The sequence below is a fragment of the Pezoporus flaviventris genome, unplaced genomic scaffold, assembly GCF_033815535.1.
Source record: "Pezoporus flaviventris isolate CSIRO_AGI_PZ_B2104156 unplaced genomic scaffold, CSIRO_AGI_Pfla_v1 ptg000007l, whole genome shotgun sequence".
In the NCBI taxonomy this organism is placed as follows: Eukaryota; Metazoa; Chordata; class Aves; order Psittaciformes; family Psittacidae; genus Pezoporus; species Pezoporus flaviventris.
Window position 1 is genome coordinate 37,523,313 of NW_026892555.1, and position 12,838 is coordinate 37,536,150.

General features: G+C 42.8%; 1 protein-coding gene across 5 annotated transcripts in view; it reads left to right on the plus strand.

Moving 5' to 3' along the window:
• Positions 1-5,116: 5,116 nt before the first annotated feature.
• CA8 (carbonic anhydrase 8) overlaps positions 5,117-12,838 on the plus strand; it is a 49,580-nt gene continuing 41,858 nt past the window's right edge. For 2 of the 5 annotated variants that reach the window (XR_009742525.1, XR_009742526.1), the window contains exons 1-3: positions 5,117-5,301; positions 5,608-5,925; positions 9,690-9,814. Coding sequence is in view for 3 of the 5 variants with exons in the window: in XM_061448418.1 (XP_061304402.1) it covers positions 5,223-5,301; positions 5,608-5,925; positions 9,690-9,814 (522 nt within the window). In the remaining 2 variants the exon portion in view is untranslated. The remainder of the gene's footprint in view (positions 5,302-5,607; positions 5,926-9,689; positions 9,815-12,838) is intronic. The other 3 variants (XM_061448418.1, XM_061448417.1, XM_061448419.1) reach the window with 3 other exon arrangements.

Here is a 12,838-nt window from a genome sequence, read left to right on the forward strand (position 1 = left end):
CCCTCTTCCCTGAAAAAGCTAGACGCTCCTGATCCTTTCACTTGCCTGTGTTGCTATATGGACATTGCCTTTTCTTCCAGGACACCCTGGCAAGAACTGAGATCTGGTTTAGAGAAGCATAAATGGACTCTAAATTGCCCCAAATGGAATACTCTAATACCCCACAGATTATTTCTCTCCTGATCATAACATTAAGTCCTGCATGCCCTTAACTACTCTGTGCTGGCAGGAAGGTAATAAAGTGAGTAAGAAAGAAAATACGATCATCTCACAGTCTGCATTTATCATCCGTCTAAGAAGTGACTCTTAGTTCTGTGGCCTGCAAAGAATCCTGCAGGTCAAAATGTACAGTTTTTTAATTCTTGTAATTCTTCTTTTCTTTTTCCTACAGACATAGAATCATAGAATAGTTAGGCTTGGAAAGGACCTGAAGATCATCTAGTTCCAACCCCCCTGCCATGGGCAGGGACACCTTACACTAAATCATATCACCCAAGGCCTCGTCCAACCTGGTCTTGAACACTGCCAGGGATGGAGCATTCGCAACCTCCCTGGGCAACCCATTCCAGTGCCTCACCACCCTAACAGGAAAGAATTTCCTCCTTAGATCCAATCTAAAGTTCCCCTGTTTAAGTTTTAACCCGTTACCCCTTGTCCTGTCACTACAGTCCCTAATGAAGAGTGCCTTTCCAGAATCCCTATAGGCCCCCTTCAGATACTGAAAGGCTTCTATGAGGTCTCCATGCAGCCTTCTCTTCTCCAGGCTGAACAGCCCCAACTTTCTCAGCCTGGCTTCATATGGGAGATGCTCCAGTCCCCTGATCATCCTCATGGCCCTTCTCTGGACTTGTTCCAACAGTTCCATGTCCTTTTTGTGCTGAGGACACCAGAACTGCACACAATACTCCAAGCGAGGTCTCACGAGAGCAGAGTAGAGGGGCAGGATCACCTCCTTCGACCTGATGGTCACGCTCCTTTTGATGCAGCCCAGGATACGGTTGGCTTTCTGGGCTGCGAGCGCACACTGCCAGCTCATGTTCATTTTCTCATCAACCAACACCCCCAAGTCATTCTCCGCAGGCCTGCTCTGAATCTCTTCTCTGCCCAACCTGTAGCTGTGCCTGGGATTGCTCCGACCCAGGTGTAGGACCTTGCACTTGGCATGGTTAAACTTCATGAGGTTGGCATCAGCCCACCTCACAAGTGTGTCAAGGTCCCTCTGGATGGCATTCCTTCCCTCCAGGGTATCAACTGAACCACACAGCTTGGTGTCATCAGCAAACTTGCTGAGGGCGCACTCAATCCCACTGTCCATGTCACCAACAAAGATGTTGAACAAGACCGGTCCCAACACCGATCCCTGAGGGACACCACTCGTTACTGGTCTCCAGCCGGACATTAGCAACCTGTACAGTTCCCTGCATTGGAATCTTCCTTTCAGATTGGTAAAAGCAATAAATACAGTTGTTGAAATGTAACCTCTTAAAAAGAAGTTGCTAGTCATTAATGACAACTTACACATGCAAATTTCACAGTGTTTGGATGTGGAATTTTGTTTCAGGCCAGTATACACATTTAAAGGTATTTAGGGAAGGTATAATGTCTTTTGAAAACAAATCAGTAACTGTATAAAAATATTAATAATTACATCTAGACATAGGAAATACAAAATAGTTGTTTGCAATCTCACCAGGATTAATATTATACCAAACATATTTCAAAAAGCCATTTCTCATTTCACAAAAGGGGATGTCGGAGTCTTTGCTGCCTCTGAACTACTGTCCTCTGAGTTCAAAGAGGAACTGTTAAACTTTGGATCTGTGCCTGGACTTTTTTTTCCTGGTATCATGAAAGGATGTGAATACTAATCCCAATTAAACAAGAAGTCAGCATGTTCCACAGAATTAAAGGCTGAACTGTGATTCAGGAGAGAGGTGAGCTGCTCCTGCTTTTACTGGTGAGGTGCCATGCCACTTACAAAGGTCATGCTGGCTGGGCTTCTCCTATTTTTTACCCATCAATCTGATATTAGCTTGAGGGCCATCACTACGCCTCCTCTCAGTATATTGAGCCAAGGTAGCAAACACCACAAGCAATGCATTTTTACAGAATAAAGAGTGTATTTACATGTATTACATATTTAATATCCTTTCATAATAAAGCCAACTATTGGGAGCTTCTACACAAACATAAACTTTAGATGGCTGGTATTAAATTTTCTAAAGATTGATATAAAGTCAGTTTAAGAGAGAGATGGAACAGAGAATGGCTGGCATAAACCATGCGATCCCCAAGAAGAGCATGCTTAAAGAAGAAAGGACTGTAAAGTGGATATGGGTGCCTTGGGACAACTGTACCAGGTAACAACGTTGCAACAGTGAGTGTTTATTGATGACTGCACAGTACATCAGTATGTGTCAAAGGGCAGTGCATAGGGCGCTCTCAGCCTACTATACGTAGGAACATGACCAGCCTGACAGAGTACAACACTTTCAAGAGTATCTACATCATTAAAGGAGAAAAAATCCCACTGATCTTGAACAAGTCTCAAATTATGCCACAGTCTCCATCTGATTGTCTCAATCCTTTTAGTTGAAGCTGGGTCCATAAATGAATGAGTTGGTTTGTATAGAGATTGGTCAGGTCAATATCCACGTTTGCTGTTGGAGTCAAATGCGAAGTCTCTGTCCTGTGCTCCATTTCATTGTGGAGACATACCCTTGAACTCCTTTGTTACTTACATACTTCACCATTAAAGATGTAGGAATCTTCAGTGGAATATAATCTGCTGATTAGATCATGCTATGCCTGACAGAAGCTATGGAAGAAATAGGATATTTGCACAGAAAACAACTCAGCAGACATATGGGAATAAAGAAATGCCAGCCATTCATTGAGACTTTACCTGCTATGCCTAATTTTGCAGAGAGGTATGGAAAGAATTGAAAGGTTAAAAGGAAGGGCAACAAGTATAAGTAGCTTAGTTCTTAAGTTCAGTAATGAATGGAAGCCATGAAAATTATGGAAAGCCACAAAAAGTATTTATTGCAAAACAGGAACTTGCAGGTCTGATAATGTTGCCCCTCATAAGGATGAAATTCTAGAACAGATGTCCCACAGGAAAGCTACTGCAGGAAAGGACTTAATAGAGGGCATGAATGAAGTACTGTGCTTCAAGGAGTACAGGAATGAACCCAGCCTCCTAGGACTGTTGTTTTTCAAAATGTGAGACTCTGTTTGAAGATGAAAATTAATTTCCAGTCAGATGGAACAGAATCAGTTATGATTTAGGGGAATGTTTGTTTTTTCCCCATGTGGTTGAGCAATGATTCAAATAGACTGACATTAATAGAAACAACTAGTGTGTATTTAAGAAGCAATTAGAGGACAGAACTTAACCAATAAACCCAGTTTGGTACGGGAGACGGGTATGCATATGCAACATGATCTCTTATGTGACTAAAATTCATGTTCAAAAATATGATGTTTCTGTTTGTACTGCTGTCAGGTGATCATTATATGAGGAAATATGCCTATTTGCTTTTTTGTCTCAGTAAGCTGCACCACTGTTACAGTTTGTTTTCATAGTATATATTCCTTTCAGTCATCAGTTGTGAAGATCATAAGTAATGGTCCTGCAGAAGGAAACCTGTTTCTGTTCTGATCTCAAAAAAAAACAACCCAGTACATTCTACTTCTTTTGTCCTATTTTCTTTTCACCTTGCACACAGCTCATGAGCCAGTACTCTCTTGTTCCATTAATGACATTCCAGCTAAGTCCTCCCTCTACTTCTGTCTCACTTTCACAGTGGTGGTAATTTCTACTCCCGTGCCAACACTACATCTTGTATATTCTGCAGGAGAAGTTGAAGCCACACTCCTGGACGTGGCCTAAATGAAGGGGTCACTGTAAAAAGTGTGGAGGCCACAACCCTTCTTCAGAACAGAAGCGACAGAGATGAACTCCCACACTTACTCAGTGGCTCCCTTATCCTCATTGAGGGCCTCCGTCCCTCTTTAGAAGGGGCAGAGTTCTGTGGTGTGAAGAGGAACCTCAGAACTGCAGAATGGCTGAGACTGGAAGGTATGTCTGGAGATCACCTTGTTCAAATGACCTGCTCAAGCAGGGCCACCCAGAGCAAGTTCCCCAGGACTGTGTTTAGGTGAGTGTCTCCTGGTCTGGAGACTCTACGACATCCCAGGGCAACCAGTGCCAGTGCTCGGTCACTCTTACAGCAAAAAGTGTTTCCTGTTGTTCAGAGGGAACTTGCCATGTTTCAGCTTGTGCTGTCACTGGGCACCACAGAAAAAGACTTGGCTCCATCCTCTTTACATCTTCCCTTTAGGTATTTGTACATATTGATATGATCCCACTGAACCTGCTCTTCTCCAGGCTGAACAGCCCCAGCTCTCTTAGCCTTTCCTTGCAGGAGAGGTGCTCCAGTCCTTTAACCATCTTCATGGCCTTGTGCTGGACTCTCTCCAGTACCTCTACAGCTCTCTTGTACTGGGGAGCCCAGAACTGGACACAGCATCCCAGGTGTGGCCTCACCAGTGCTGAGCAGAGCAGCAGGATCACCTTTCTCCACCTGCTGTTATCGCTTTGCCTAATGCAGCCCGGTACCATTCATGTTCTTTACGGCAAGGGCACATGGCTGACTCACGGTCAGTTTAGTGCCCACCAGGTCCCACAGGCCCTTCTCTGCCAAGCTGCTTCCCAGCTGGTGGCTCCGAGCCTGTCCCCATGCCTGGGCTGCTCCTCTCTAAGGGCAGGGCTTTGTCCTTCCCCTTGCTTGAAGCTGCCCCCACCGGGTGTCCCCGCGGGTACAGACCTCCTGTGCCTAGCCCGAGGGGCAGCGGGAGATGCGGAAGCCCTCACCCAGGCGAGGGGAGCAGCCCGCAGGGGAGGCGAGGAAGACGCCTGGAGGACCGGGGAGCAGAGGCCCGGGGGACATCAGTCTGGGCTGCAGCTCCCGTGGTCGCCCGGTGCCCTCTCCACTATCCGCCACCTTTACCCCTCGCCCACCTCTCCTCGCCTCGCCTCACCTCGCCGCGCCGCTGGGACAGCGACCGGCTCCCGGGGCCCGCCCGGCGCTCCTGCTCCACCACACGACGACACCCGCGGGAGGGGGGAGGGCCGAGGCACGGCGCGGAGCGCAGGCAGCCCGCCTCGCCCCTCGCACAGACACACGCACACAGGGCTCCTTGCAGGGCTTCCGCCCATGGCCGACAGGAGCCTTATCGAGGGCGACGAGCCCTTCCACCGCAGGGAGGAGGCTCCGGAGTGGGGTTACGAGGAAGGTGAGGAGCGGGCGGCGGCGGCGGCGCTGCTGGGGACAAACTTTCTCCGTGGCCGATAAGGGGAGGAGGAGGTGGCCGTGACAGGACTTGGGTAGCGAAGCAGAGGAAAATCGGCCTCTGGCCGCCCCGAGCAGGGAAACGCCGGCCCGCAGCGGGCGGCGGGTCCGTGGCCGCCTGCGGGAAGGCAGCGAGGGGCGGCGGAGGCGCAGCGCTATCTCCGGTGGGTAGCAGCGGGGCGGGCGGCAGGGTCCGGCTGTCCCGGAAGCCGCCGGTTGTCCCCGTTAACATCTTTCCCTTGTGCCTCAGGCGTGGAGTGGGGGCTGATTTTCCCCGATGCTAACGGGGAGTACCAGTCGCCTATTAACCTGAACTCGAGAGAAGCTAAATACGACCCCTCGCTCCTGGAAGTTCGTCTGTCACCAAACTACGTAGTATGTCGTGACTGTGAAGTGATCAACGATGGGCATTCGATTCAGATTGCCCTGAAGTCAAAATCAGGTACGGTGAAACACGGCCTTTGCTTTCCCCCTAAACCTTGGGTTGCCTTGAGACCGGCTGTGCTTGTGTCCCGGAGTATGGGAACAGCAGCTGCTCCCAGCAGCTCGTTCGACATGGGCTGTGCTGGTAAGAGTGTTGCTGTTGACTTCAGTAGGAGAAGGAGCAAGCTTTGCAATGGGAGATGCAAGTTTCAGTGCCAAACTCCGGATGATGGTCAGCCAGATTGCTTCAGAGCATGCCTAGAATTTCCTCTTATAGTGGTGTCATCTAATTCACTGGCACTAACAGCTGTCTGCAGTCAGAAGAAGCAGTCCAGACTACTGCTAAGACAGTGTGATGCCCAACTATTGTACAGCTGGAAAAATTTGGCCTTGGTCCAAAGACTGCACAAGTTAAAAGAACTTTTTCCATTGATGGGAGTGGGTTCTGAATACTAACTACGGAACTGGGCAGCTTAAGCTAGATACTCCAGTTATACATGCTTACAATATTGATGAAGAGCAGGTAGCAAAGCAGTCCTCATTTCTTAAAGGGTTTTTTTTTTGGTGTCATTCATCAAATGAGAATCAGAAGCAAATAATAAAAATACCAATTCCTGCTTAAGTGAAATTGCAGTGTCTCATTGAGATCTTTCATCTGGGTAAACTCTTCTGTGTGAAGGAGACAGCTGTCAAGAAATTAGGGAGAAAAAAAGTCTGTTGTGCTTTCCAGCACTGTGGTAGTTCTTACCATGCGTTTGTAAGAGCATCCAACTTATTCTAACCGGTATTAGCTAGTAACAGCCTTCTGGGGGCATTTAAACAGCTGAACATTGTCAAACCATGAGGCATTTGAACTTTTGTTTCCTTTGGAGATCCCAGTAGTCCTTGGAGCTACAGCTGTGCTGAGAGTGAGGGAGTCAGTTCAGTGTTACAATGAATTTTTTAAAAAGGAAGGGTTTCTTATTTTATTGATGGTGATGCTTTATTTTACATTTTCCTTTCTATGACAAATTCCATGTATTATTCTAACACAGAATATTTCTTTCCATAAAATTGCACAGATTTCCAACAGGACAGAAATTTTGTTCTTCCAGTCAGTTTTACTGCCTTCATCAGAAGCAGAGCTCTTTTCCCAGGGATTAAGGTTCTCTCTGCAGGATCTGGAAGGTTCTTAAATTCTCCTGTGGAGGAAGTGAGAGTGACTGCAAACAACATGATAATTTGCATGCCACAGTGCAACTCCTTGAACCCTACCTTCCCAAGGGCAGTTTGTAACTTAGTGGGACCAACACACCAAAATGCATGTGCAAAACCATTGGAGACTTAGGAGAGGGAAGTGCTTCTTTTTAAACTTGAAGGTAGTGTGATGCCAGACTGACGCATCCTCAAATATAAGAAAATGTGAGATAGAATAAAAGTTTACAACAGAAGTATGGAATTATGATTTAGGAAATCTTGTTTTAATTTCAGCTTTCCTTTAGATTCCATGTTCCATAATGTTTCATTCTCCATTTGTAAACTGGGGATAATTTTTCCATTTCTTTGAGGGGGAAGACAATGTTATCCCAGCCAAGAAGAGAAGAGTTAATAAGCTGTGTTTGACCTAGTATTTTGGCCAATTTTCAGGGATTGCGGAAAATCCTGCAGCTTCTTTTCCTCACAGGGGATCTCTGATGACAAATCCATTTAGCCAGATTATTTTAATGGGAACTGTAGAGCACTAAATACTTTTGAAATTCTGTCCAATTAATGTGCAAGAGATCCTCATCTATTGTAATGCTAACAGTCAATGCAAAACTTCTTTGTGGAAAAAAATAAACTGATTAAGATACATATTAGAAATCAATTTGTCATTACTGGTGATTGATTTTATCCTTTAATTCAGGACACACAGTCCATCTGGAATTCCCAAATCCTTCTCATTATTTAATTGCAAACATTTTTGCAGGCTGCCTCCAGTTTGATCATCGTACATGTGTTATGCATTAGGTGGAAGAAGCATGACCAACTGTGTAATGGAATTGTGTACTGAAAAATACTTTAGAGAAAATCCTACTAACAAAGAACCTTCTCCTAAGCCAGCAGTGGATTGCACAGTGGATGATGGTTTCAGAATAATTTTCTACTGAGGATCAAAACTTGCTGAAAGGCAAAGTGAAGTTAAACATTTTTCATGCATTGACAAGGATCAAGATTGGAGGAGAGGCAAAGGAGAGATAAACATGCTTCATGCATTGAAATACATTTATCGCGGGATCAGTGTTATAATTTAAGACTCAGAAATAAACTCTTTGAAGCTCCTGGAGTTCCAGAACTGCATCATATAGAGAACATTTATTCTGGTTGCACCGTCTCTAGGAACAGGATTTTAAAACAGAGAAAATGTTCTGTTGTCCTAAGAAATAACACTAAAGAATATCATCTTTCTTTTTATTTGTTCAGATTTCCCCAAATACTTCAGTTTGTTGTTTCCCTCAATGTTCACCAGATCTGTAGGTTTTCCCTGTAGGATATAGGTACAAATAGAATACAGATGTAGCAAGTTTAATCTGGATCTATAACTACATTTGTAGCTGGTTAGATGAGTTATGAAAAATTATTAAAGGAGGATTAATTGGAATATTTTACTTGTTTCTCCAGTGTAATTGCTTATGAAACCTGTAACTGATCAGTTTTCTTTCAGTTTTTTTTTATAGTTCTGTACATTTGCTTTTGTGTTTGTACAGTTGCAATATGTTTTCATTGTTAAATTATGTTTTAGTTGTGTACTGTGCCTTGTGCTCTAAACTAAGGCTGTTTAGTTTTGTGTGTCAAAAGAACTTTATGTTATGTAACTTTAATTCCCTAAAGCTGTAGGTTATGCAATTAACTAATCTGTATCAATCATCTGAGATTGTAAAAGATTCATTCAAAGTCTATGAAATGTAAGCTATAATTTAATGGATTCTGGGGAAGACTGTGAATGCCCTCAAGTAAGATCCATCCTTAACTAGAAGCCAATATTCAGTGATTTCAGGGGGAAGTTCCCTACAGCTTGTGGAATAATATTTGGTCTGAAGCAGATTCAGAAATGCCAGGGAAAAGGTTCCATTGGTTAATTCCAGAGTAGATTTGGCCTCACAAGGTACAGTTGCTTGTTTTTACTACTTATGGTGGAAGTCTCTGTTAGTGTGCAAGTATCAAGCTACTAAATATTTTTGTTTTGTGTGTATGTGTAGCAATTGTGGGCAGAAGTTTTTTAAGAAATACCAGATGTTTAAAAAACCGAAGTAAAAAAAACCCTAAACAAACCAAACCATGGCTGCCTAGAAGTTGTTTTTAAGTAAATGAGCTATGTTGTTGCTACTGTGTGTAGGTTGATTATATTTGGATATGGAAGCATTCTGTATCTCAGAGGCTTGATAGGTGGTATATGCCTGAGAACCTTTGCCTACCAAAATATTGGCAATCAAAAGCTTTCTACTAGTTTCTGTGACTGACAGCAAATACAGGTGATGGAGATTAAGCATCTGGACAAGTTGAAGGTAGTTGCCAGTTCAGTTTAGAACCCCTGCCATCTGTTTAGAGCACACAGGTACTGTCTTGATAAACGCAATAAACATATTCACTGTTGTGACTGATAAAGGTACGTTTGTATTTTGTGTTATGACCAGCTGTTCTACCTCATAGAACAAAGAGTGCAGCATGATAGCAATTACACTGTTGGTTGCAACTGCCTGAATTCAGGTTCTCTACTGGCATGGTATTTCAAAAGCGAAGATACAAACTCTGTCAACTTTACTGTTCCCTTCTCTAGTACTGTTTATAATAAAGAAGCTTGCAGCAATTTCTGCATTGTATTTGGAGAATATATTTGGTGGCTTCTCTGCTTTGAAAACCAACTTCCTTACCATTTGTCTTCTTTCCCAGTGTTAATAGGGGGACCATTACCTCGAGGACATGAGTTTGAACTACATGATGTTCGATTTCACTGGGGGAGAGAAAATCAGCGTGGTTCGGAACACACAGTTAATTTTAAGGCATTTCCCATGGAGGTAAGAGAGACACTGCATTGCAATGCAAAAACTAAATGCAAAAGATTTTTCTTTCATAACCTAAATTCCTGGTAGTTGAAAAGAGTTTCTTTTAGCTCCCCATTTTATTGCTTTGTATTTCCACAACAAAGTTATCTTGCTGAGGTGTGCTTTAGTGCAGGTAAATTAGGACATGCATCTGTAATAGAATGCCTCCAGCACTCATCAGATTGTATGATTAATTGGTCATAAAGTTAACTTGCAGAATTATTAACTTCTGTCTTAATAATATTAGTGTTCTAACAAGATCTGCCATTTCAACACTTCCTGTGTCACCTTGACTAATAGCTATAGATGGGGAGACCTAGCCACTGGAAATACTTCCATGGTGAATAATAACAACCTAGGTAAATTTGGAGTAAGTGTAGAGCAATTTGTTTATGAAATAGCATTACATACCTGAAATTTGAAGATTATGGGATATTCTTGGTTATGTTCCATTATAACTCAATGAATTACAAAATTAGGAACACAAGCAAAGTGATAATGCAGTCTGAAAAAATTAATCTGGTCATGAGATGTCATTTTGGGCTCCTGGGCAACCCAGGGACCTATTTCTCCTGCCCTCCAGCAGCCATCTATCATACTACTTCACATCCCACTGTCCTATTGCTTACATTTGTCATGGAGTGGCTTGGAGTATCCCTTAGACTCTGGGCTGTGAGATCTGATACCCGCTGCGTTGTTTGGCGACTTTAGCTTTGCATCTTTTATTTCATTTGTTGTGCACTATTGGTTTTAAAGAAATTCAAGATTTTTTCAGAGTTCTATGAATTATCCTTGCTTTATTTATCTATCATAATTGCCCAGGAGCCTGAAACTCTGTTTACTTTTTCTCTGTGTGGGTCAGTGCTAGAAATTTGTTACTGTAGCATTATATTCACAGGTGCCAGACTGGAATAAAACCGCTATATGGAAAAGGATATAAAAAGTATTAGAGTAGGTATTGCAGACCTAAGTGTAAAAAGTCTGTGGACTTACACCATCAATTCTTAGGGTTGTTCAGGTACTTTCTTTAAGAGTTGTGGGTCAGAGCCTGGTCTCTGCTGTTCACTATTTTGCACTGGTCCATCACACCCCCCCATATATAAAATCACTCATAGGGGCTTTGCAGGTTGAATTGAGGCAGATCATAGAATCATAGGATCATTTAGGTTGGAAAACACTGTTAAGATTATCAAGTCCAACCATTAACCTAGCACTGCCAAGTCCACCACAAAACCATGTCCACATCTGCATGTGGATCCACTTTGCATGTTGATTTCAGCACATCATAGCAGTGCAGGAGAATTACTTGAATGGGGAAGACTCATCAACAAAAGAGAAAGCAGAAGATTCATCTCTTCATCTTGGTTACCTGGCATATTATATACAACATGATTTTTATGGGCGTTAAGACCTTCAGGATACTGCAGTGTTCTCCTGAGGGAGGAGTAGTTTGCTCATTATGAAACACCTCTGCATAGTGCTTTTCCTCAAGGCTGATCCAGCATGTGGTGATCAAGAAATATTGTCATAAACTGTGTTGAGATCTGTACTTGGGAGTCTGTCAGGGACTTCTGTATCCTTGTTTATTAAGGATCACTTCTCAAACAGCTTTCGTGGTGTGTGGAAAGAGTCTGTTGATAATCTGTGGAAACCCTAGAACTCTACTCCAAATCAGTCCAGAGAAAAGTATACTTGACCCAGAGATGTAAAACAACAAACTTAATCAGTCATGAAGAGATTTCATTTTTCACCTACCATAAAAGCTGCATGGCAGCTGCACAAACAGAATTCTGGCAGAGTTGAAGAACATCACCTGGCAGTGAGCAAGCTGGTGTTATCCCATCTCTTGTATCAAAGCAGCTCTCAGCTAGATTGATCTCCCAGAAATAATTACTGAGGTAAAAATTCTGTAGCAGAAAAAAACCCTGACTCATAATATCCTTTGAATACAGTGTGAACGTTTAATTTTGCAAACAGATCCTTATGCAGATTAATTCTTCTGGCAGAAAATGACAGCATAGCATGCCATATCCAAGCTCACTTGCACACAGGTGTACTGGCTGAGCCAGTTCATCGCCTTCTGGCCTGTGCTGCAAGGAAGTGCAGGGCAGTTTGTTTGACAGATGAGCTGCTGTTCCTTCTGCTATATGCACAAAGAGCTGCTATATTAAATTGTCCAAACCAAATATTATACTTGAGCAATAATAAAACACGTGCTTGTGACCACTGTACATGTTTATGAAGTCTGAGACTCCAGAATGGGAGATTTTCTGTTTCCATTCCAGAGATTTCCCCATCTAGGTTTTTAGTTTTTTTTTTGGTGAATAGCAATCATTTTAAGCAGGGGACCAGGAAATCTTACTTTTTTAACTTCTAACATTAGCATTGATATATATATTTGTTGGAAAGCACCATATTCTGAACACATATTGGGCTTGAGTTTCACTGGGTTTGTTAGTTACTGAACACAGTGATGAGTGCCTATTTTGGCTATATACAAGCAGTCTGTTGTAGTCTATGCTTTTGTCCAGTACTAAATACAAAATAAACTGGCAGTTGTTTGTGCACAGATGTATGCCTAGAAATACGTTGAGCACCAAATGCGTAAGTTTGGATCTTCTGCCAGTGGAGTAAATCTAGTAGGTTGTTTTCCTAAAAAACTAGAAATGATTTACAAAAATTATAAGGATTTTCAATTCTCCTCTCTTTGTGGGAGGAACACAGGTCAAAGGGATAAGCAATATCTTGAAAACGTAAGTGCTTGGTTTAAGTGGGTGCATTAACAACACAACAAACTAGGCCCAGATTATATACTCCATTATGCTGTTATAAAACCTGAGCAGTTCTACGTAATCCAACTTTGAGTCTGAAGAGATCTATGTGAGGTGAGTATCTAAGACTATTTATTGACTGGAACAGCAGTCTGTTTTTTTAGGACTGCAGGCTGTAAAGCTTTATTTTATTACCTTAGACCAAATAGTTGTGGAACAGCTTCAG